At 35.9% G+C, this 26,126-nt stretch overlaps 1 protein-coding gene and 1 non-coding gene across 2 annotated transcripts in view; one reads left to right on the top strand and one right to left on the bottom strand.

The window, feature by feature from the left end:
* RIGI (RNA sensor RIG-I) overlaps positions 1 to 26,126 on the bottom strand; it is a 67,971-nt gene that overhangs the window by 27,444 nt on the left and 14,401 nt on the right. Inside the window, 11 exon segments of the mRNA XM_074201893.1 lie at positions 3,553 to 3,710; positions 9,423 to 9,522; positions 9,524 to 9,546; positions 12,879 to 13,041; positions 14,896 to 15,154; positions 16,205 to 16,358; positions 17,154 to 17,261; positions 18,020 to 18,151; positions 19,920 to 20,073; positions 22,885 to 23,066; positions 24,689 to 24,823. Of these exon segments, the coding sequence (XP_074057994.1) occupies positions 3,553 to 3,710; positions 9,423 to 9,522; positions 9,524 to 9,546; positions 12,879 to 13,041; positions 14,896 to 15,154; positions 16,205 to 16,358; positions 17,154 to 17,261; positions 18,020 to 18,151; positions 19,920 to 20,073; positions 22,885 to 23,066; positions 24,689 to 24,823 (1,568 nt within the window).
* LOC141503563 (U6 spliceosomal RNA) lies at positions 5,831 to 5,937 on the top strand. Its single transcript, XR_012472911.1, has one exon. It is a non-coding gene; the product is annotated as a U6 spliceosomal RNA (small nuclear RNA).

Below are 26,126 nucleotides of genomic sequence, written 5' to 3'. Positions count from 1 at the left end.
AGGCAAAAGATCTTGGTTTACAACCAAGAATCAACTACTCAGCAAAAATGAACATCCTCTTTCAGGGGAAAAGATGGACTTTCAATGAAACAGGGGCTTTCAAACTTTTCTTTTGAGGTGACCATAGCTGAACAGAAAGTTTGATCTCCAAGTACAGGACTCTGGTGAACCATAGAGGGCATGGAAGAGAGGGACTAAGAGGAACTTGATGATGTTGAACTGTTTGTATTTCTGCATGGGAAGAAGATATTAATAACTCATATGAACGTTCTCATTTATAAGAACTATTAGGAGGCGGCTAGGTTGCACCGTGGATAGAGCACCAGTCCTGGAGTCAGGAGTACCTGAGTTCAAATCCAGCCTCAGACACTTAGTAATTACCTAGCCGTGTGGCCTTGGGCAAGCCACTTAACCCCATTTGCCTTGCAAAAACCTAAAACAAAAAAAGAACTGTTAGAAGGAGCATATATAGATAGGACATAGGAAGGAGCGGAATATAATGGTATAATGTGGTAAAGGGATGGAGTCAGTGGGTGATGGGGGAAAATAGTGGGAGGAAGGAAAAGGAGATGAAGAAGCTGAGAGATTTCACATAAGAGTCAAGAAAAAGCTTTTTCTTTTTTTTTTTTAGTTTTTTCGCAAGGCATTGGGGGTTAAGTGGCTTGCCCAAGGCCACACGGCTAGGTAATTATTAAGTGTCTGAGGCCGGATTTGAACTCAGGTACTCCTGACTCCAAGGCCAGTGCTCTATCCACTGCGCCACCTAGCCGCCCCAAGAAAAAGCTTTTTCAACAGAGTGGAGGGGGGTAAGGCAAGGGGGAATGAGTGAACCCTCATTCTCATCAGAAATGGCTCAGGGAATTCTGTTCTCTTTAAGGATATGATTTCTCTCTCATCACACCCAATTTGGATCAAGGTACAACATGGAAACAAAGTAAAGACTGACGGAGTGCTATCTGTGGGGTGGGGTGGGGGGAGGGAAGCAAGATGGGAGAAAATTGTAAAACTCGAATAATAGCTTTAATGAAAAAAAAAGAAATGGCTCAAGGAGGAAAGAGACAGGGTGAGGGGGAATGGGGGAATAGGTGATAGAAGAGAGGGAAGATTGAGGGAGAGGGTACTCAGATGCAACACACTTTTGGACAGGGCCAGGATGAAAGGAGAGAGAGAATAGAATAAATGAGAAAAGGGAGAAATAGAGTGGAGGAACAATTAGCAATAGCAACTGAGGGAAAAATATTGAACCAACTTCTCTGGTGGACTTACGATAAAGAAAGCAACTCACCCCAAAGACAGAGCCATTGAAATCTGAACACAGACTGAAGTACTGAAGTTCTCTCTCTCTCTCTCTCTCTCTCTCTCTCTCTCTCTAGTCTTGAGGTTTCTTATCTTCTTGGGGGAGGGGGTTTATGCTAATTCTTATGTTTACTCTTATAACATTCAATTTACATCAATGTATGGCATGGAAAAAACATAGAGACTGTCAGACAGCCTTCTGTGTGGGGCGGAAGGGAAGAGGAAAAACTGTAGAATTCAGAGCCTTGCAAAAAATGATGGGTACATATTACTATTGTATATAATTGGAAAACAAATAAAATGCTAAAATGTTAAAAAAAGAGATAAAAGGATAGCAAAATTTATTTGTATAAACAAAAGATTAAGATTAGAGAAATGATGAAACAGATAGGTGTAAGAATGAAAGAAAATAGTACTTCCAGACTTCAAATTATATTATTGTACTCAATGGTTTTTTGTTTTTTTAGATTTTTACAAGGCAATGGGGTTAAGTGGATTGCCCAAGGTTACACAGCCAGGTAATTATTAAGTGTCTGTCGTTGGATTTGAACTCAGGTACTTCTGACTCCAGGGCTGGTGCTCTATCCACTGTGCAACCTAGCCCCCCCCCCCCCATTATATTATAAAACAGTGAATACCCAAAACTATTTGATTCCATGTAAAAACATAAAAGTAGATCAGTGAAAATAAGAAGAATCAATGAAGTCAATAACCTCATATTCAATAAACTCTCAAACATGAGTTACACAATAAGAATTCCCTTTTGATAAGAATTGCTTAGGAAACTTGAAAGCAATTTAGTAGAAATTGGGTTTAGACCAGCATCTTACACCAATGGTGTCAAGTCAGAAATTAGAGTCACTAGTCCATACATAATGATACCTGTAAAGTATAATATTAGTTAGGTTTTATTATATTTATATTTATTTTGTTAAACATGTCCTAATTATATTTTAATGTGGTTCTGGCCCACAGTTGGGAGTGTTAACAGGAAGAGGCATACAGACTTCATACTGTGTCTGACAATTCTGTTAAATGGAAACTCAAAATAGATATGTAACCAGAACAAGTAACTTGACCTTAGTTTCCTCAACAATAAAATGAGAGGTGACACTAGATGGTCTATATGATTTCTTTCAGTTCTGAAGCAAATCTCTTTTTGAAGAGGTAATTTAGTAATATATTTGCTAGATCTGATCCAACTCTTTGTGAACTAGCAGTTGCAAAAGGAGTGCTGAATAATAATCTGACTCCTAATTAGTTTAAGCTACACCAAGCCAAATCATGGACCTATTTAGAAAGACAATTAAAGGTTGCCAATTTGCTGATGAAAAAAAGCAGTAATCTAGTTTTCTGTGGTTAGAACACTGAAGAAGAAAAGTCCCATTGGTTCTTTCTATTATTAACACACTCCTTGAAGACTCTCATCCAAACCTTGAGTATCCTCAAAATGTCCCTATAGAAGAGTTCCTTTTAGGAGGCAATTTGTTACCAATCCTGTGAAACCCTTCCTTCTTCTAGGTTAGTGCCAGAATTAGACATCACACTACCTCACTTCCTATCATTGGCTCACATGTACCATAAATAGGATTTCAATTCTCTGAATGAAGGTGGATGACTTATTTTGTGTTCCTCAAGTTGGATTGCACCTATGACTCATGCAAACCTATGATACTTTGTTTTTATGAGGGGAAAAGAGATTGTAATTTCCATTAAAAGAAAAAAGAATAAGAGGTGGAGAAACTATAAGACTAAAGTATGCACAGTTTAGTTATGAATTTTAATACTGAAGACAGAGAATAAAAGTAGGGAACAGAGTGGAAGGAGAGAATCAAGTTTAATAAAATAAAGTAAGATTTCAGAAAAGGTCACAGTGAGGAAGTAGAGTGGAAAGAGGACTGGCTCTAGAATCAGAAGATGTGGATTTGAAACACATCTCTGATGCTTACTACCTGTGTGACTTTGGGCAAATCATTTAATCTACTTGGGCCTCAATTTCCTAATCTGTTAAATAACAATGTTGGAATCAGAGATATAATGACCCTAAAATACAGTTTCTGCCTATCAGCTTCTGTTTCTAGGCCAAAGGATACCCACTGGAGTGGTCCAGCTTACTCTCTGAATATCCCCAGTGTAAGCATGAATTCCTCACCTCCTGCTAACTTTTTCTGGAGGTCCCTGGACCCAAAGTTAGTCTATATCGTAGTGTTACTGAAAGCTTCATCCAGTAAAACAATGACAAAAAAAGGCACTTACCGGTAAATGTGAAGTATATAGAAAAAGCTCTTTACAAATCTTTCTCTCTTTATTTTTGTCCCCTATTTGCAATAGGATGCATTTTTTGTGAACATCAATGATCCACTGTTCATATTTCTGGGTTCCAAGGACTCTATTCTGAATTTTAGATAAATTCTCTGGAAACCAAAAAACATAGTTTAGCACTGTTCATGAAAAGCTTTATCAACCTTGCTCCTAGTTCTACTTCCCTTGAATTTTAGCCAAAGGGGGCACTAAGAGTAACCTGTGATTATGAACAAATCACTTCCTTTTTCTGTGCATCATTTCTCTCATCTTTAAAATGAGAGAGTTGGACCTGATAACCTAAGGTCTATTCAGCTATAAATCAATGATCCTTGTGCACCATGTGCACTTAACCCCATTGCCTTGCAAAAACCAAAAATCAATCAATCAATCTATGATCCTATGAAATGCTCTAACATTAGAGGTATTCTCTGTCTACAACCAAAGTTATTGAGCAAAAATGTTTTAAAGACTTTTTTTAAAAATTACTATTCAGTCCTCAAAGGGAGAAAAGTGTTATAGGAAAAAAAATGTTGAATTTTTTTTTAAAATTTGGAGTTATAAGATCAAGTTCAAATCAATTGCTCTTTTAATTACTCTATGGATAATCTTCAGTATTAGAAACATTATTTCCTTCCTTCCTAAAATGAAGACTTGATCTTTAAGGTTTCTTCTACTTCAGATTTTATTATTCTACCTTGCCTACCCCCGTTCTGAGGTATGCCTATAGGCAAATAATTATAAAACAATGTAATATATGATAAATGCCATTTGAGTAGTGTAAAAAAGAGTGTTGGCTAAAAGACAGCAAAACTCTGGTCAATAGAGTTAACAGATAATAATGGCACCATCTTATCAAAGTTAAAGCAAATAGATTTTCTTTCTTTTAGAAATCAACAACTACACAAATGGAAACTGACATGTTGCTATCATTTACAATCACATTATTAGATAATTTTGCTTAAATGATTTTGAGGAATGTACTTATAGATAGTGCTTGTCTGGATGTTTGGAAGCATCACAGCACAAATCAATTATTTTTAAATGCTTTGCTCTTCCTAGAACTATGCCCAAAGGAAATAAGAACTAGAAAGAAATACCAAATATACATACCAAATATTCTTAACAGCACTCTTTGTGGATATAAAGAGTTAGAAACAAAGTAATGTCCATCAAAAAAGAAATATCTAAATAAGTTATGTCACATGAATACAACAGAATATCAATTACCATAAGAAAAAGACTGACATGTAAATCAGCAGAATCAGGAAAATAATATTGTACAATGATTACAACAATGTAAATGAAAAGAACAACCAAAGAAATTGAATGTAATCAAAATGTCCAAGTTTAGCTCTAAAGAAGAGATGAAAATGTACCTCCTTCTTACCTTTGCAGAGGGAGGAGGAGGACTATGGTCTATCAAACCTCAATGATGTGTGGGTAAGACTTAGTGATCCATTTAGAACTATTTTTATTCTTTTGTTTTCTAGAGATGGCTCAGTGGGTAGGGGAGAGGGGTATGTCATGGAAACAAGAGATATCAATAAAAAAATTAAGTGCTATGGAAATCCAGAGGAGGGAAAAATGAATACCATTCCTGCTTCCAACTACAGAGAATCTAGAAAAGCTTAATAGTGGAGAAAAGGGGAGGAAGGACAATTTCTCTTTAAGATTCTGATCAAGGGCTAAGATTTTAATAGTCAGAGATGGTTTGGGGGTGAGAAACAATTGAGACATTTCAGATAGAAAAAACATGAAGAGCAAAATCAGGAAAACATGCCAGTTGTGTTTTTTGAAGACAACAAGTAGATTAGTTGGCATAAAAGATTCCCTGACTGTGGGGATTTATTGTTTCTAAGGTCCTTCCCAACCCTATAATTGATGCCTCTATAAGTAGGAGAGGAGTAGGTGATAAAGCTACCAGTACCAGAGAATAGTCAACCTCAAAAGTCAAGGTATGAAGCTTATACTTGATTCCATAGGTATAGGAAAAACACACACATTTTTAAGGAAAGTAACATCAAAGAAAAATTCATCTGGCAGCAATATATAATAGTTATCCAAAATGTGGTCAAAAGTTTGCAAGCTGCCCACAGAGCAAGTTTATGCAGCTCCTATGAGTTTACAAAATAGTAAATGAAGCCGAGTTACAGCAGAGCTCTCACTAAAATGGCGAATCAAAATATATTGTCTATTGTTTCAAAAAAAATAACTTTTAAAATAAGGTTGGGTGCTCACTTCAGCAGCACATATACTAAAATTGGAACGATACAGAGAAGATTAGCATGGCCCCTGTGCAAGGATGATATGCAAATTTGTGAAGCGTTCCATATTTTTATAAAAAAAAAAAGTAAGGTTGGGGGGTGGCTAGGTGGTGTAGTGGATAAAGCACCGGCCTTGGAGTCAGGAGTACCTGGGTTCAAATCTGATCTCAGACACTTAATTACCTAGCTGTGTGGCCTTGGGCAAACTACTTAACCCCATTTGCCTTGCAAAAAAAAAAACAACCCTAAAAAAAAAGTAAGGTTGGACAACCCTGATGTTTTAAGAAAAGAGAGACTTCTAGATTGAGAGATCATTAAGGATACACCCAGTTAAACTTTATACTGTTGTCTTCTCTCTAGTTCCTCATCCTATAGGTTCTCCTCCTTTTTCACTTGTTAAGTAAAGTAACTTGAATAGGCATACCACATTTTATTGAACTTTGCTTTATTGCATTTTTTTTTAAATTTAAGGTTTGTGGGTAGCTAGATGGCACAGTGGATAAGAGCACCAGTCCTGGAGTCAAGAGGACCTGAGTTCAAATCTCGAGTTAGACACTTCATAATTGTCAAGCTGTGTGACCTTGAACAAGTCACTTAATCCCACTGCCTTAAATAAAGAATTTTTTTTTTAATTTAAGGTTTGTGGAAATCCTGCAACAAGTAAGTCTATATCAGTTTCATTTTTCCAACAGCATGGGCTCACATCTTATCTCTGTCTCACATTTTAGTAATTCTTGCAATATTTAAAACTTTTTCATTATTCTTATATATTATGGTGATCTGTGATCTTTGATGTTATTATTGTAATTGTTTTGGAGTTCCATGAACTTAATAAATGTACTGTAATTTGACTTTACCACCAAGTGGCCATTTCCTGTCTATCTCCCTCTACTTAGGCCTCCTTATTGAGACACAACAACACTGATATGAGGCCAATGGATAATAATAACCTCTAAGTGTTTAAATGGAAGGAAGAGAGATGCACATCTCTCACTTTAAATCAAAAACTAGAAATGGCTGACCTTAGTGAGGAAGATATGTCGAAAACTGAGATAAGTCATAAGTGAGGCAACCACCCTGATCAGGCAGCAGCCATTAGTATTTAAGGCAAGACCCTCCACAAGCAAAAAAGATTATGACTTGTTGAAGACTCAATGATGGTTTGCCTTTTTTAGCAATAAGGCATTTTTTAATTATATGTTTTTTTAGACATGTTATTGTATACTTTTAATAGACTATATAAAGTTAAACAGAACTTTTATATGCAATGAAAAACAAAAAATTCATGTGACTAGCTTTATTATGTTATTTGCCTTATTGAAGTGCGCTGAGAAAGAATCCACAATATCTCCAAAGTATATATCTTCTCTTCTCTGACACTACCACTGGAGAGTATACAGGTCCTTATTACCTCATGCCTGAATTATTACAAGTCTGCTGATGCTCTCTCTGTTTCAACTCTCCTCACTCCAGTTTATCCTCTCCTCAACCATAAAATTGATCTTCCTAAAGTGTCTGACCATATCACTTCTCCCTTCCCCATTAAATAAACTCTAGAAGCTTCTTATTACTTCCAGGATCAAATATAAAATCCTGTTTGGCTTTTAAACCCTTCATATCTTGGTCCCTTCCTACCTTTTCATTCTTCTTTCACCTTTCTCCTCTGTCTGTACTCTGTAATTCAGTAACACTGGTTTCCTTTCTGTTCCTCCTACAAAACACTCTATTTCAAGGCACCAATGCAACTTCACTGGCCATCACCAGACCTAGAATTTTTTGCCTTATCTCTACCTCCTAATTTCCTTCAGGTCCCAGAAAATTCAACCTTCTATAAGAAGCCTTTTCAAATCTTCTAAATGCTAGTACTTTTCCTCTAAAATTTCCTCTCCAGTTTATTTCATATATTTTTAAAATTATCTCTCTCTATATATATATATCACACATATAACTATATATACATATATATATATATATATATATATATATATATACACATTATATATTTACACTCATACATGCATACTTTTGCATATATTTCTTTGAAAATTGTTTGCTCTCTTAGACTTTGAACTCCCTGAATACAGGAACTATTCTGTGGCGTTGGGTTTGTTTTTTTTTAATTCTGTCACTGTTTTACCTTTCTTTATATTCTTACTCCTTAGAACAATGCCTAGCGAACTTGCTGATTTGCCAGTCCTGGTATAAGGCAATGTCAGTGGAACAGGAAAGAAAGGAAGGAAAGAAAGAAGGAAATCACATATCATCAATGAATATCAATTCAAAACTTTTAAATAAAATCCTGTTAATTGACTATTGCAAATTATTTCAGAAATCATTCATTGTGACTAAGATGAACAAGGATGGTTCAACATTAGGATCAGTATAGTCACTCCTATTTAAAAACAAAAACATCTCAATAGATGCAGGAAGATCACCTGAGAGACTTGAGGCTTATTGAATTTTAGGGGCAGGGAAGAACGCAAAATCAAAGATGACTCCCAAAGAAAAGGAATCATGTTCAGAAAGCTAGGGAAGACTAGTGTCATAGAAATGAATGGTAGAAATTTAAATTGTAGGAGATGATCTTCAATATTCAAAGAAGCAGTGAGTCATATCTCTAGAACTGTAAATGACATACCCTGATAATTTCGTGTCTTTTAGTGTCAAAAAAAATAATAAAAATCTCTTGATAGCTGATCTTTTGTTTGATTAAGATTCTCTGAATTTAGCTAGTCTGCTCTTGAAAAATAGATGTACAATATTTCATGTTGGCCCCATGCTTAAAGCATGTCCAATTTAGCAGGAAATGCCTTAATTTATGTACTTCTGACACAGACCTTGAAAACCCAGCAACTTTTAGACAAGACAGGTACCTATGGCATCTGAGAGGTCAAGGAGAATAAATATGGAAAAAATAGCATTGGAATTGACAAGAGATCATTGATAATCTTGAGAAAACAAATTCAGCATAGTATGAAAAGAGACCAAATTGAAAGGTAGTAAAGAAATGGAATCAGTGGAAGTCATTCATTTGCTGAAGAATTCTGTTAAGTGAAAGAAAAGAATTAGGATACTACTGGATCAAATGAAAATTTCTTTGTTTGGTACATTGTTTTTAAGCTACAGGAGACCTATGTATATATTTAAAGGAGTTCAGGGGCAGGAGAGCCTGGACATGCAATAAAGTGATTTGAGTCAGATAATTGTCAATTCTGACAATTACTATTGGTGTGACCATAGATAAGTCATTTGACTTCAGTTTTCTCATCTTAATGGGTTGAACTAGATGAACTTGAAGTTTCCTTCCATCTTTAAATCTATGATCCTATGAGAGGGAAAGGAAAGATGGGATCTAGGGCACTAGTAAAGATGTTAACTTTAAAGGAAAAAAAAGAAAAATATGAAGTATCTGGATTACTTTATCTAGATAATTGGACCCCTTAGAATTGATTGTAGGTATACCAACTATGCACAATACAGCACAAAAATTACATAAGTCATATGGAAACATGTATATGTGTGTATATTGGAGTGGGGGATATTAAGACATTCACTCACCTAGCTGATATTCTGGGGTTAGACCAAATTCTTTAGAAGACTTTTCCATCAGATTCTCTGTCTCTTCCATCAGTTTAGAAATCACAAATTCTGTTGACAGGATGTGGTTCAACTTTCCTGAAAACTAGAATCATAAGAAGAGAACAAGTTTAGCTTGTTTGGAATTAGTTCTAATCAAGTTATATATCTTAAAGCAAATCATGTAACTTCCTTATGCTTCCATACATGTCACTGACCAATCAACAAGTATTTATTATGCCCTTATCTGCTAGGTACTACTTTAAGTACCAGAGAAAGACATACAAAAAGTAAAATTAGGGGCAGCTAGGTGGCACAGTAGATAGAGCACAGGCCCTGGAGTCAGGAGGACCTGAGTTCAGATCCAGCCTCAGTGACCATGGACAAGTCACTTAATCCTATTGTCTTGCAAAAATAAAAAAAAAGTAAAATTATATTCACTTATAAGGAATTCACATTCTAAAAGAAGAGACAAACGAATGTATTCAGGTGTATTCAGTACAAATAAATAGATACACAAAGTAATTGAATAGAAGGGAGTTCAGGAGGGAAGCTGGGGGGGCAGGAGTCAGGAAAGACTTTATACAGAAGACAGTGGCTTTTTCTTTTTAAAATAATAAAGGACTTCATTGAAGTGAAAGTAAGAAGGGAATGCACTCCAGATATGTGGAATGGTCAGAGAAAATTCACAGAAACAGGATGGACTGGCTCTTAAAGTATAGGAGGCAGGGAGGAATATCTAAAGAAGACAGAAAGATTTGACTGGGAATAAGTCTGTATATTACTGTTGAGGCAATAGAAATGGAGTCATGGCCAGATCTATATAAAGGTAATTTACCTTGGTAGTTATTGTAATATTCTAGGCAAGGTGTCAGGAGAGACTGAGCAAAGGTGATTAGTTATATGAACAGAAAGATCAGATGGAGAAATGTGATAGGAGAAAGAGCAAGAATTTGCAATTAACTATACATTTGGGTTAGGAAGAGTGAAGAGTCCAGAATAATGCCAAGGTTTCTGAAACTGAGATTTTGAAAGGATAATGGTACCTTCAACAGAAATTGTAAAGAATGGAAGAGGATAAGGTCTGGGAAAAAAGATGAAGTTCAATTCAAAACATTCTGAATTTGAGATGTCTATGGGATATCCAGTAGAAAATTTCTAATGGTCTGTCCATGAAGTCAAACTGAAGCTTAGGGGGGAAAATGGATCTGTGTGTATGTGCTTGTGCATGTATATACAGATATATGTATATATTTGTGTTCATATGTGTATGTAATAAGGTTATCAAGAAAAAAAACAATATACAAACTCAAAAGCTTGCCTACCTGCTTTTAAGGTTCACCTAATCTATACACACTCTACTTTTCCAACTTTATTTTCCTCTTACCCAATAATCATCCTCTTTGTTACAGTCAGGTTGATCTCTTCTCTATACATTTGCACCTTTGTGTCTTTGTTCATAGTGTACACATATTGATACCTGTGGTGGAAGAATTCAGATGTCATGGTTCTACTGTTCCCTATCTCATCCTCTGCAAGACTCTACATCAATCTTTAAGATCCTATACTGATAGCACCTATGTATATTGTCTTCCCTGACAAATCCAGTCTACCTAAGTCTTCCTGTTCTCTTAAGTACAATAAGGTCAGTTAAATTGTTTGTGTCCCACATATATTCATTTAGCTTCTTCAGTGAGTATGATTTTGAGTGTATTTGATGGCATTATATATTTCTGTACCATCTACAGCCCCTCTCACAACCGAGTAAAGATCTGTGAAGCTAATAAATTCAATAAACATCCTTTTACTCCCAAGCATATATGCAAGGCACTGTGCTAAGAACTGGGGATAAAAGGAGAAAAATATTAGATTTTTTTTTCCCCTCAAGAGTTTATTTATTAAAAAAAAAAAATTCACAAAAGTAACCAGAGTAGGAAGGAACTGGAGAGGCCATTTAGTCTAGTCCATACCTGAAAAAATTTTTTTCTCCAATATACCTGAGAAGTATTCATTTAGTCAAAGCATCAAATGACACAGAACCCTCCATATCTCTAGAGATGGCCCATGGCACTGGTGGGGAGCCCTAAATACTAAATATTTGTCACTCTCATAAAATCTAAATTTACCTCCTTGCAATTTTTACTCACTGCTCCTACTTTTTTCTTTCTGGGACTAAAAAAGAACAAATATTTCTCTCTTTCACGTAAGTCCTTCAAATAACCTGAAGATCTTTTTCAAATTTTTTAAACCAAAACCTCATCAGTTTTACAATCATCAAGTCTTTTTCTTCTCGGCAAATACATCAGTTCCTTCAACTAATCAGAATTTAGCATATTTGCTGACTCAATCCAAGTCTCTTACTTTTTTATATCAATTTGTCTCACCTCCTATCACTCAACCCCACTTCCTCGTCTCTAGACATTGATCAAATTCCCATTTTTTTCCAACCCTCATTCTCACTGCTTCTCCCCAGCTATGGCAGACATATGGTTCTCTCCAACTGCTACTATCTTCCCTGCAATGATTTTCCATGGAAGCCTCATGGTCTGTTATCCCCGATTCAAAGGGAAAGGAAAAAGCGTCAACTTCCTCTTTTAAATAGGGCACCAAATTCTGTTTCTTGTCATTTGGAATTTACAATTTCTGCTTGTGAATCCTTCTGCCAGTGATAGCCTGCCTCTGAGGCAAGTAGGTAGTGCAGTGGACAGAGTAGTAGGTCTGGAGACCAGAAGACCTGAATTCAAAACTGGCTTCAGATATTTACTATTACTACCAATATTTATATAGTGCTTTAAGGTTAAGAGTACTTTACAAAAATTATCTCAATAGATTCTCAAAAGAACACTGTAAGGTAAGTGCTATTATATATCCCCACTTTGCACATAAGGAAACTCAGGCAAAAAAGAAGTTGAAGTGATTTTCTTGAGGTCTCAAGTCTTCCTAACTCTGAATCTAGCACTGTGCCACCTAAATATGATTCGTTGTTTTCATTTAGTGATTTGGTCTTATCTGATACTTCTTAGCAAACATACTGGAATATTTTGCATTTTCTTTTCCAATTCATTTTACAGATCAGAGAAGGAGGCAAGCATGGTTAAATGATTTGTCCAGGGTCACATAATTAGTAACTGCTCAATACTCTTTATGAAGCCCAAAGTAACAGGCCCAATCCCACTGGTATTTTTCCACTGTTTTGTGAGTAAAGCAAGCATCAAAACGATGCTCCAAGAGGTGAATGAATTTATTATAAGTACTGGAAAGAGATCTTCTAAGATGAATAGAGATGAAAGTTCCGAGTCTATGGGTGAGAGTGAACTCATTTAAGGAGCATGGGTGGAAAGCATCTAATGTTAACAGCTGAATAAAAGAGTCAAATACCTAATTTTAACAATTGAATAAAATGGAGTCCCAAAGGACTTTTGATCAGAACTCACTTACATTTCTCTGGCTTGTAAACAACTTGCTCCAAGTTCCTCACATTCTTCTTGACTGTTGATATGACTGATGCATCAAGACAGGCACAGAGTCGACAAATATGTTCCATTGTTTCAGACTTATCTTTGGCATCACCAACTCCTACAGAAGCAGTCAATCCAATGACCTGAGAACACACAATTACCCAGTTATATTTCTTAGAAAAGCAGTAAATTTGGGGGTGGCTAAGTGGCCCAGTGGATAGAACACTGGCCCTGTAGAAGGAAGGACCCAAGTTCAAACCCAGCTTCAGAAATTTACTAGCTATGTGATCCTAGGCAAGTCACTTTACCCCAATTGCCTCAAAAAAGGAAAAAAACAAAAGTAAGCTTCTCAAAGTGTTACCTACACCATTCACCCAATTTAACATTTCTTTTTTAAAGAGAAAAAAAAATGACAAATAAGCCAATCAAGCTAATGAAGTTACTTTCTTGACATCTAGAGGAAAAGAATATCTAGTTTTGACAACAGAAAAGAATGACACTCAAGAAACATAATGGAAAGAGTAAATGAATGAGTCAGGTACCAGCAAAGAATCTGGTTGTTTGACCTAGTTTCTGAAAAGAACAGAAACATTTAATGGTGGAAAAGAAGTTGTCTTCAGGATTAGAACCAAGATCTCCTGCCCAGTCCCTCATTCTTTCTACTAAAGTTAATTTTTCCCTGCAGAATAGGTTATCAATCTGGAAGAGAAATGGGGTCACTGAAAAGTTCCCTGCTGCCTCATATTGACTTAGAAAGCCATTATCTATGCTTCATGGAATTTTTTATTTTATTAAATATCTCCCAATTACATTTTTATCCAGTTTAGCTGTGATCACAAGAGTTGTAAGTTGCTTAAAAGTACCTGTCAGCTACATTGGCTGGATAGGTGTCCACAAGAAAAATTAAACAACTTCAAAGTGAACAGAGGGTACCAGAGATGGTATGAAATTCATGCACCTGTATGCTATTTTTGTTCCTGTTGCTTTTGCTCTTGTTTTTTTCAACGGTTAAGTGACTTGCCCAAGATCATACAGCTAAGCAAGTATTAAGTGTCTGAGGCAAGATTTGAACTTAGGTCCTCCTGACTCCAGGGTCAGTGCTCACTGTGCCACCTAACTGCCCCTCTGTAGCTTTTAATGTAAGTTTAGCTATTAGTCTCTATCATTACAATTTCCATAAATATTCTAAAGATAATTGGAGAATTGGGCCTAGGTTATAAATCCCATGTTCTCTTTTCACTAGGATATGCTGTGCCTACTTCCAATTTTATTCAAATAATCAATAAACTATTATTAAGTATTTTTGGGATACAAAGAAAAAACTGAATGGCCTTGATATTCAAGGAGACAATGTATACATGTGCAAATATATGCAAAATAAAGACAAGAATTGGTGACAATTATAGTGAGAACATATTAGTACCTGAAAGATCAAGAGATTTCAGTTCTCAGAGCATAAGCTCTTAAGGAGTCTGTTAACTCTGATTGGGGAAAAAATGCATCTTTATTTTCACTAAACTACAATTGGAATTTAACATTTCCTTCCATCATTATTTATAGAGAACTTGAAAACATTTTACAGACAAAGTCAAGGGCAATACACGTCAGATTCATGACATATAGCGGGGAATTGGTATTTGGTGAGTAAATTCTCTCTAGAGAGAGGGTACAGTAGCTAATTTTTAGAGTACTTCATGTTTCACAGAGTTCCTCAAAGTATGTCATTTGATCCTCGTGAAAACTTGTGAAATAAGAGCTGTTATTAAACAATTTGTCTAAGGTTAAACACCTAGTAAGTGTTGACTGACCCTCCCTTACAGATAAGAAAACTGAGGCCCAGGAAGATTAAAGGACTTGTCCAATTGTACCTGCCAAAAGCCAGATTTGAATCCTATCCCTTGGACTCCAGAGCTACCACTTTTTCTACTGTACCATGTGACAGTCACTTAGTCAGTCACCCTGGGAGCCTGCTTACACTGATTTCAATCATGACATACCTGGGGAAGTGGGCTTGCAGATTTTCCAAGTTTCTGATCCAAGTAATTGATCATGAGTACATTATAAGGATGGTTTTTGTTGGTGTTGTGGCATTCATCAAAGATCATCAAGGTGAAAATAGAGAGGGAACAAATGGTCCCACTGTTGAGATTGTTCACAAGGATCTGTGGGGTCAATATAATGATATCATTGTTGCCAACAATATGTACCACAGGAGCATCCTCAGCTACTTCTCCACAAATGCCTGCGATTTTGTACCTGGGAGAGGATAGAGATTTTTTCCATTAAAAACCCAAACTAGAAATAAGCCTACTGGATAGAGAGACGGCTTTTGGAGCCAGTTCAAATCTTTCCTTTGATAACTTTTGACTTGGGTAATCCTTGAAAAATTACATAGTTTCTCAAGGCATCCCAAGGCTCTGGGAAACTACAAAACTAGGACAAACCTGCACTGGCAGAAGGAATCTCTTCACCTAGGAGCATCCTATCCCAGTGAAATCATAGGTTCAGTCTCTATCCCTCCTCATTAAAACCAGTGTGATAAGAGGAGAATTCCAGAGATAGAAGATGCTGGATTGGCTGATGCCAATTGGTTATTTGAAGATATGTTAATTCTTTCAGTACACTAGCTCAAGCTAAACAGAGTTAAGACAATTGTACCATCTGAAACATCAGAATTACGTCTGCACAAGTTGCTTACTAATCTGGAAAGATCTGGCCAGAAAGGCTGGGATTTCTAGTTTACCTAACAATAATGGTACAACTTAAGGTCAACTGTGAGCTGGTCTGAATCTTTTATTTCATGTATGGAGAAAACTAAGTATGAAAATTTTCTCCCTTGGTTCCTCTCAGCAATTTGGCTAACTTGTAGCTTTAGGGAGCTGCCTAAAGCACTGATGCATTAATTAAATTGCCAATGGTCTGACAGTTCTACACCCAGGTCAGTCCTATGCTATCTCTCCAGCAAAAATTGCAAATAATTGCAAGTAATTTAAGTAATTTAATGCCTCAAGAATAAATTTGAGAAATACTATGATGCTTCCAAATAATAATTACTAATATTTATATTGTACTTTCAGATTTGTAAAGTGCTATATGTAGGTTTTCTCATTTACTATTTTTATCCTCAATTTTACAGATGAAAAAATATAAAATAATCTGTTCAAGTCACATAGTCATTAAGTATCAGAGGCAAGATTTGAAGTCATGTCTTCCTGGTTCCAAGTCTACTAGTGTATACTGCTTGTTCTAAAGGAGAAGCACTCATATGAAGCAAGGAATAGAAGCTGAGCTACAGTTATACCTTACCCCAGTCTATCAAAGTGTTTTGTGAACACAGATTTCTGCTGTTCATACACTGGAACTTGAGCAGCCAAGAAGACAACTTTCCTTTTCTGTCCCACTGGGTTATTTGTTAGATGATTTTCACATATAAGAAGTGCAACAAAGGTTTTCCCACATCCTTTTTGCATAGAAGAAAGGAAAATGATAGATGTAATCAAAAAAAAGGGTCACTTTTAAAAAAGTCTTTTCTTCTACCATAAAGCTAGTCAACAGTAATGCTCTGTCTTCTTCTATATTCGTTAGGCAGATGGCAGCTATTGCTATCACCAATGCCAACAACCCTCCTTGCTCCCCACCACCACCGCCACCACCACCACCATTAAAGTTGTACTATTAAACTTCATCATATGTAGATAACCCTGGGTTTCTGAAGTCTCAACTAGTCTAAATACAAGCTCTCTCATCTCATACCAAGTATAGGTCTGACAATGACCTTTACATATGTCCTTCAAGGACTTGCTTTGGTTACATAAGAAGTTTGATATCAAAAAGGTCAGTGGTCTTTATTGGCTACAAAATTTCATAAAGGCCATCTACTTAGGAATGGAGAGATTGCAATCCGTTTTGATGGAAGGAAGATCCACACCAATTGAATCACAATTTTCCTCAAGTTAAATAATGACAGAATTAATGGCTACAGAATGAAGTGTACAACAAAGAATCTACAGTTATTTTATATTAATATATCACATCATAGATTCCCATGTCCAGTTGTCCAGAACAATCTTCCACATCAGTCTTTCACTTCAAACTAATACAACTTTAAGCTGAATTAACAAACTTAAGTTGTATTAAGAACAAAATGCTTTGGGATTAGAATAACTGGGATCATATGTATTTTATGGTCATTCTTTAGGACAGATCTCAACCTTTTTCCTTCTATGGGGAGGAGAAATGATGGAAGTAGGCTTACCAGTGGGAGCACATATTATTGTATTTTTTCCTTCTAAAGCTGGGCTGGCAAGCTCCAGCTGATAGTCCCTTGGTGTCAGTGGGCAATATAGTGGCTTCTCAGGAATTTCTGTAAGACAAGGATGCACAATAATTAAACATCTATCATTCCAAGGAGCAGTTCCATGTTTCACGACATATCTATTCCAATGGAAAGGAACTACTGTTCTATTAATATAAAATCATCCTTCCAAGAACTCTAAGCATTTCCCATATGTTTATTATATCATAAACTTTGCAGTCTTTGTTGATCAATTACTTCAGCCCCCAATTAACAGAACTCAGTCAATCAACATTTATTAAATATTATGGTAGGTAGAGAGGCAAAAAATGAAATTGTTCCTACACTCAAGGGACTTTCATTGTATCATGATAAGGGAATACCATTACAGGCAGACTGTACAAAGGCATGGGATTAGGAAATATAAGGTACATTATATAAGGAAGGTTGCTTTAGAGGATTCATAAAATGTCTAAAGGGAAGTCATATATAATAATACAGGAAATGTATTTTGAAGCCAGGTAGTGCAAGGTTTTAAATGCCAAATGGTAGATTTTGTATTTGAACCCAGAGTTAATAAGGAGTTTGTTAAGTTAGGGAGTAACATGGTCAGATGTGGGGAATGATGGTGGAGAGAAACTAGAGGAAGGGAGATTAATCAGGTCAGTGGCTAGTGGGAAAAAAAAGTAAAAATCAAATAAATAGATTTGCACTTAAAGAACAAATCTTTAGGGCCTTGCAGGGAAGGCATATGTCAAGAAGAACCATACCTTTTGATAACAAACTCAAAGAGGTAGTTTCACTAATCTTGATGATGGATAACATACCAGGAAGTTGACATGAATTCTCACTGAGATTCTGCTGTTCTGATTCTTCTTTGTAACAAAACTGTATTGTGGACAGTCCACTTTCTTCATCCTGAGGATCACCCAGTTCAACATCTTTTATTCCATTTATATCTGAACAAGGACAATGAGTAATTTAAAATCTTAATACAATTGATTTACTCAATTTAGGGAATTTAAGATGGCTGATGGAAGCTTTTCAGGAATATTTAGGGTGGATAATGCAGATTTGTATAAAAGATTGATGACTATATAATCCTAAAGAAGAGTAATATGAAAAACCCACTCATCTAGTTCATACCACAGAGATAAATCAAAAGGTGAATAAATGCATTATTCTCAACTTTTACAATATGTCAAGGCTTTGAAATATTTAGATATCTCACATCTATTCTCTTTTACACAATCTTCAGCTTGAAGTCAGAATCATTCAGTATTTGGAATTTCATAATGTAACTCATATATCTGATTCTAAATAACTCTAGCACATACCTATAAAAATGATTTCTGGACTTACAGTAAAAAATATCCAAGTTAAGTTTAGAGTAGGATTTCTGACAATAACCACTACCACCACCACCACCACCACCACTATCATCTCATCACCAGAAAACTGGCTACTAAGTGAAGAATACTTTTGGCCACAGTGTCTATTAAAACACATATGGAATGTAATCTACATCACTGATGAGTGATAAAAATCACAGATCTTTGGAGAATACAACAATGATGGTATATTTATAAAGTAATAATTATAATATCATATGAAGAATTTATAGTAAACCTAGAGTTTTCACATACATTATCCAATTTGATGCTCACAATAAACCTGGAATATGCACAAGGGAAATATTTCTCATTTTACAAGTGGAAATCAGAGGATCAAACAATTTAAGCAATTTTCTTAAGAGGACAATCTAGGACTAAAAAAATCTGATCCATAAGAATATTAGTCAATTAATCAAAATATCTGAAACAATGACCTAATGTGGACTCATCTTCAAGGGTCTGAGACAAGTGTTCAGATTTTGTAAATCAGTTCAAGAGTTCCCAAACAATCACTGTAGCTAATCTGAGCTCTATTGGTGACACACACACACACACACACACACACACACACACACACACACACACACACAAAACGTTTGAGTCTTCCTCAAGTTCTTCAGACCTAGGACATAAACCTAGCTTTATAATAACTAATAAGACTCAAGTTTAAAAGAAACAAAAAGAAAAAAACCAAACTGCTTCATTCAATCATAAATTCTGATGAAACTAAGTCTATCAAGAATGAGCTTTAATAAATTAATCCTTTGAGATTGTGTGGTTCATTCAGGCTATTTTAATTTATTTATTTTTGAATTTCACAATTTCCCCCCATCTCACTTCCCTCTCCCCACCCACCACAGAAGGCAGTCTTGATAGTCTTTACATTGTTTCCATGCTATACATTGATCAAAAGCAGGTTATTTTATACCAAGACAAGCTAATTCCTATTTGCCTCTATGATTCAACCAGAGGTAAACTATTATGTGGGTTAGTATCCATTAAATTCCCAAAATAATCATTTCACAGTCTCTCTTGGAGAGGGTCAGACATATCTACTTGCCCTTCTATTTAGGGATAAGCAAGCACAAAAAGGAAAGGGCAAAGTTGTTTTTTTTTTTAGGTTTTTGCAAGGCAAATGGGATTAAGTGGCTGGCCCAAGGCCACACAGCTAGGTAATTGTTAAGTGTCTGAGGCCAGATTTAAACTCAGGTACTCCTGACTCCAGGGCTGGTGCTCTATCCACTGCACCTAGGCATCCCAGGGGCAAAATTTTGAGGGTTTTTTCAGTGTCCTCCTACTTTCCATTTAAGCAATCAGTCTTGTGACACTCTACCTTCTTCCAGATGGGGCGTCCACAGCTTACTAAAATCGTATTCTTCAGCTTCTAAAGCCAGCTTCAGCACTTTAGGCCAGTTTTCTTTGTCTGATCGAAGAAGAGATTCAACTAATTTATCTGCACCAGCAATATTCCCCAAGTTGATTTGAACCTAATTAAGACAAATAGAATTTGCTGAAAACCTTTTTAAGTCATGTAACCAATTTGACAGCTGCTAGATTATGACAATCTACTTTGGTTCCATGAGTTCTAAGGAAAAAAGGCTCTAAAAATCTATTATCTGATGATGAAATGAAAAAACTAAGGGAAGTATTAGTATAAGAATATAAAGAAATTTAATTGCAGAATTTTTTTGACCATTTCTCCCCCTGACATTTCTCATGAAGAGTCAAATCCAGGTATATAATGTCATGGTTTATTTAGATACTAGATCACATAATTTCAAAGCAGAAAAGGATCCTGGCAGTGTAGTACTATGGAAGGAGTGCTATATCTCCAGTCAGAGGACTTAAGTGCAACTTTTGACTTTGCCTAGTCTTATGACTTTATTTGTGTAAGGGATTGATTTTCTATGAGGATAAAACCCCTCTGCCAAGGCAAGGCAAGAATTAACTGCTATTCAGTTTATAATCTTAAGAGAATTTACTTGGGGATCCTAAGAGGTTAAGTGACTTGTTCTTGATGATACAGACAGTATATTAGAGGCAAAGCTTGACCCCAAGACTTAGAATCTTTTAAGTTCTCTTCCTAATCATACACCATCACTCCTCATTGAGTCTATATTTCTTTTTTTTAAGGGTTTTTTTTTTTGCAAGGCAATGGGGTTAAGTGGCTTGCCCAAGGCCACAGCTAAGTAATTATTAAGTGTCTGAGGCCGGATTTGAACTTAGGTCCTCCTGACTCCAAGGCTAGTGCTTTATCCTCTGCACCACCTAGCCACCCGAGTCTTTCTTTTCTTTTTTTTTTTTAAAGGTTTTTTTGCAAGGCAATGGGGTTAAGTGACTTGCCAAAGGCCACACAGCTAGGAAATTATTAAGTGTCTGAGGCCAGATTTGAACCCGGGTACTCCTGACTCCTGGGCCGGTGCTCTATCCACTGCGCCACCTAGCCAACCCGAGTCTATCTTTCTTTAAGAAGCCATTATCATTTTAGAAATGGTCTGATTCCCACTTCTTACCCCTACATTCTGATAAAATAGAATGGGACTTTAATGAGACATAAAGAGAGATTTTTTAATAATAAACTATAGGGGCGGCTAGGTGGCGCAGTAGATAGAGCACCGGCCCTGAAGTCGAGTACCCGGGTTCAAATCTGGCCTCAGACACTTAATAATTACCTAGCTGTGTGGCCTTGGGCAAGCCACTTAACCCCATTTGCCTTGCAAAACCCTAAAAAAAAATAATAATAATAAACTATAGTAGCAGTAATAGTAGTAATAGAAATTATCAGTTTACATAAGTTATATGTCATATAATTCATTATCATTTTATATAATTATACATTTATTCATGATTAAAAATTACTTTTCCATATAGAACAATTTAGTTCAATTCAACAAATATTTATTAAGTTCCTGCTGTATGCAAGGCTTTATCTTAGTGGTAGTAGTAACAGTAGTGATGGTGGTGGTGGTGGTGGTGGTAGTGGTGGTAGAGGCAAAGACCTAAGCTTTAAAAGATCAAGTTCTCTCACCATATTCAGGGTCATCTCTAGTTGCCCTGATTCATATCTCGCCACTGGATCACTGACTCTGGAGGAGAAAATGAGGCTGGTAACTTTGCACAGCCCTCCCTCACTTAAATCCAGTTCACTTGTATGTCATGGTACCACATCCCTGATGTCTTCTTCAAGAAGACCTTTCATGGTCTTCTTCAAGAACGAAGGCTTAACATCAGTAATAGTAGTGGGAGTGGGAGGGGTAGTAGTAGTTTTTTAACAATTGTATAAAAAGTAACACTATAATAATAAAAACATTCATCTAAAATTCTATCTTCATTTTGTAAATTGAGTGAATTTGTTTCTTCTCTTCCCTTTCCTGTCTAGTTTTTAGTTATTTCAATGACAGTTAGATGACAGAATCAACAGGGTGAGGGTACAGATATTGATTTGATCCAGTGCAACCTAACAAATATTTATTAAATGACTGTAATGTACCAAACACTAATGCTAAGAATGCAAATGCAAAATTTATGACAGCTTCTGCACCTAAATAATTTGCATTTTACTGTAAGCAGAGAGAGCCCAAGACCCGAAGTCAGGAAGGTTCAAGCTCAAATTCAGCCTCAAATATTTACTACCCCATGTGATACCAGGCAAGTCACTTAACTAAACATTTGCTTCAATTTCCTCATCTATAAAAAAAAGAAAAATAATAGCACCTACCTCACAATAATACTTGGAGTATAAATATAAGATAATTTTGGTAAAGCACTTTGCAAACATTAATGCAATATATTGAAGTAATTATTCTTATCATTACTGCTAATTTGAATAAGAGATTAGTAACAATAAAGGGAACCAAGAAGAACCATAGAAAAAGAATCAACAACATTTGCAGCTTATCAGACATGGTAGAGTGGGGGGATAAATATGTCAAGGATGACAACATAGTTGCAAACCTACAAATATAGGCCTCCACATAAACAAGAGACATGGAGAGTTTGCAAGGAAAAGAAAAGGAGTTCTTTTTGGGATATGTATTTGAAATGCCTACAGAACATCCAGATGGAGATGACCATTTAAGATTTTTTTTTTCTTCCAAGTTACTTATGAGGTAGGTGAGGAAACTAAAGGTTATCGGATAAAGAGAGCTTTAGAGATTTTTAAATTCTCGGTGCTTTTCATAGTCTTAAGAAATTAATTAAAAGACCCCTCTCTACCCCTCTCAACCTCTTTAAAACAAATTATAAAATGGGTGATTTTTTTTTTTTGGTTGGCTTGTCTTAGTATTGAAGAGCTGTACCTGTCTGATCTCTTCACACTGCTGACTTATTAGGCATTCAGAAATTCTAGGAAGGATGTTGTCTGGAAGAATGTTAGCTTTAAATTCTTTATGTAAACATTTCAAAAGCAATTTGGGCTTCTCCAACTTCTCAATCTTTTGGAAATCCCAATTTTGAATAGCTTCAGCAAGTCCAGTATATCCTAAAACAAAATAAAACAAGACATCTAAGTTTATACCTTAAACTTGTTTTTGAATCAAAACTCTAACTGTAAATTCAAATCTTGAGAATAACTTTAAACTATTTTGTTGCTATCTTTTGTTCTTATAGTCCCTTCATTTCCAAATATTCCTTCCCATCTCAACTCTCCTCCAAAAAAGAGCCTTTCCTCATAATTAAAAAAATGTACAAGCAGTTAGTATAGCTAATCCACACGATGTCTAGCAGTGTGTGCAATATTCCACATACCTAGTTCCCGTTTTTGCAAATAGAGAAGGGAGGCAGAGTCCCTCTTTGTTTTTTGGAGGGTTTGGGATTTTTGTTCTTTGTTCTTTGCTAGGTGAGAAACTTTGGATATTTATAACATCATTTGCCTACTTAATATTTGGTCAAACATTTAATTAATTCACCTCTGAAAAATTCTAAGATTTTTTGAATTTTGAGTCCTGCCTGTAGTTGCCATGGCAGTGCCAAATGTTCCCCACCCCTACTTTAAAACATATATCATGAATTAGATTGGGGGTGGGGGTAGGGAATAAGGCTGGGATTTTGACTTTTAGCCTTAAAGTCTGTTGTCTCCCTGCATCAAATCTCTTCCTTCTTCAATTCATCTTTCACACAGCTGTCAAAGTAATATTGTTTAAGCACAGTTTTGATTGTATTCCACTACTCAATAAATTCTAATAGTTCTCTATTACCTTAAGGTTCAAATATAAACTTCTACATTTTAAATCTCTTCACAAACGGGTTCCAAGCTACTTTTCCAGAATTATTATACATAGCCCATCCCCCCACTAGCCATGTGGCCCTCTCAAGGCTCGCCAATCATCTCTAGTTTCTGTGTCAATGAACATGTCATCCCTGCCTCCCCCTACACCCTATCCCTTGCCTGGGATAAACTCCCCCTTCCCCTTTGGTTTGATTCCAAGTTCAATTCAAGTGCTGCTTTCTACATGAGGCCTTTCCTTATCAGGAAATTAGATCAAATATATTTTGTATATCCTTTTATATGTATATATATTGTCCACTGATAAAACTTTAAGTTCCTTGAGGGCAAGGATTATTTTTCCTTTTCCTTTTGTAATTTCATTTACTAGCAGTCTTTGGCACATAACGGGCACTTAACAAATGCTTCTAACCTACCCCACTCTAGACCTTCTATCAGCAAGGCTTTAGTAAGCATACTATGTACTGTGCTAAATGAGATTCTAGCCATGTTCTCTGTGTCAGCAATGGTACACACTTTCTCTTCCATTTCCCCTTGGCTACAAAAAAAGAATTAAGTCAACTTGCTCATAAGGGAATCAAAACTGGCCTTCCGATCTTATGCTCTAATAAATGACAAATTAAAATCAGTGTGGTGCAGTGAAGGGAGCACTGGATTCCAGTCCAGAGTGTGAGGTTTACTTTCTGGTTTTTTTTTTGAGCAAGTCCGATAACCTCTCTAATCCCTGGTTTTCTCATTTGCAAAATGGGAATAATAATATTTGCACAACATAATTGAGAACTATCATAACAAACCAAAGCTAGAGGTTTGTGCCTTTAAATTATTAACCAACCACTAAATAATACTAATCAGATATTTGGCAGAAAGAAGAAACTAACCTGCTCCAAGAAGGGCATCCAGGAAGGCCCGGAACCAGCCTGCCTCTTCAAATTTTAATAAGTACTCCAGAAAAAGTGTGGCAGCTGCTGTCACACCCTTATTTATTTTCATAGCTTGGATTCTCTGTACATTTTCTAGTAATAAAAAGGGAAACAAAGATACATTACTCAATATTGTATAACCAACAACTAAAAACAAACCAAAAAAAGAGTACTAACCCAACCTGAGGTTTTCAGTAACACATGAAATACTTACTCTCCCCTTCAATTAGTTCTTACTCCATCTCTATATATGCCCACTACACACTTAAATAAATATAGACAAAGATGAGCAGAGCCAAGATGATGGAATGATAGGAAGCAACACTGTGGAACTCCCCTCCACAAACGCCTCATAAATATAATGCAAACACACAAGTAGATATAAATCATAACATTAGAAAAAACTTAGGGGACCATGTGACATTGTGCAGTGGAAAAAACACCATATGGAAAATAAGATTTCATTGAAGATCTGATTTAACCATTATTCAGTCGTGGAACCTTGGGCAAATCAAGTAAGCACAGTGGGTTCTAACTTTCTGTGATCTATGATAGTTTTAAAAATTGTCATGTTTGGACATTCTCAAGTCTATCAAAATTGTATCCTTTATAATGTTGGTCCTCTTCTTTCTCTGATCTCTTTGGGGTTTAACCACAGACCAGTATTAGGTAAAAGCATATGTACAGTTTAGTAACTTGGGGAATAGTTCAAAACCGTTTTACAGAATCACTCTCTTTTTCATCACTATTCCTGTCTTCTTTGTCATTTAGCACCTGGATTCTTAAAATAGCTTCTTCCTTGCTTCCTGCTTTTCCTCCTTCCAAACTATCCTGTACATCTCTAATATATAATTTTTTCCCTAGGACATAGCTTTCAACACATCACTTCTCTCCTCAAAAATTTATAATGGTTTTCTCTTGCTTACCATATACTTTTACTTCTGTGCTTGGCAAGACATGGATAATAATACTTTGCATTGACTATCTTGAAAAGGTGATATGAAAAAATGCTTTATCAAGTAAAAAACATTATAAAAATGGGAGCTACTATTATTGGGACATACATATTAACTAGATCAAGTAATTAAATTTAGTAACTTAAACAATAGCCTTACAACTATTTCTATCTTTAAATACAATGAATAATCTATTTAGAGGTTTATAACAACTGTAAATCTGTGTCTTTACAACTTGGAGGAAAAATGGAAGAAAGTTTGGAAGAAAGTAGACATCAACTAAGGTCACACACTAAATATCAAAATGGATAGGTGATTTATATATAAAGGGTGTCATAAGCCAATTTGAAGAGAAAGGAATAGTTTTCCTGTCAGATCTCTGGAGGGGGGTAGAATTTGTGCCCAATCAAGAGATGGAGAATAGTATAAAATTTAAAATG

The sequence above is a fragment of the Macrotis lagotis genome, chromosome X (genome assembly GCF_037893015.1).
Source record: "Macrotis lagotis isolate mMagLag1 chromosome X, bilby.v1.9.chrom.fasta, whole genome shotgun sequence".
NCBI classification, from domain to species: domain Eukaryota; kingdom Metazoa; phylum Chordata; class Mammalia; order Peramelemorphia; family Peramelidae; genus Macrotis; species Macrotis lagotis.
The sequence above is the reverse complement of the archived record's forward strand: the minus strand, read 5'-3'. Positions and strand labels throughout refer to the sequence as shown.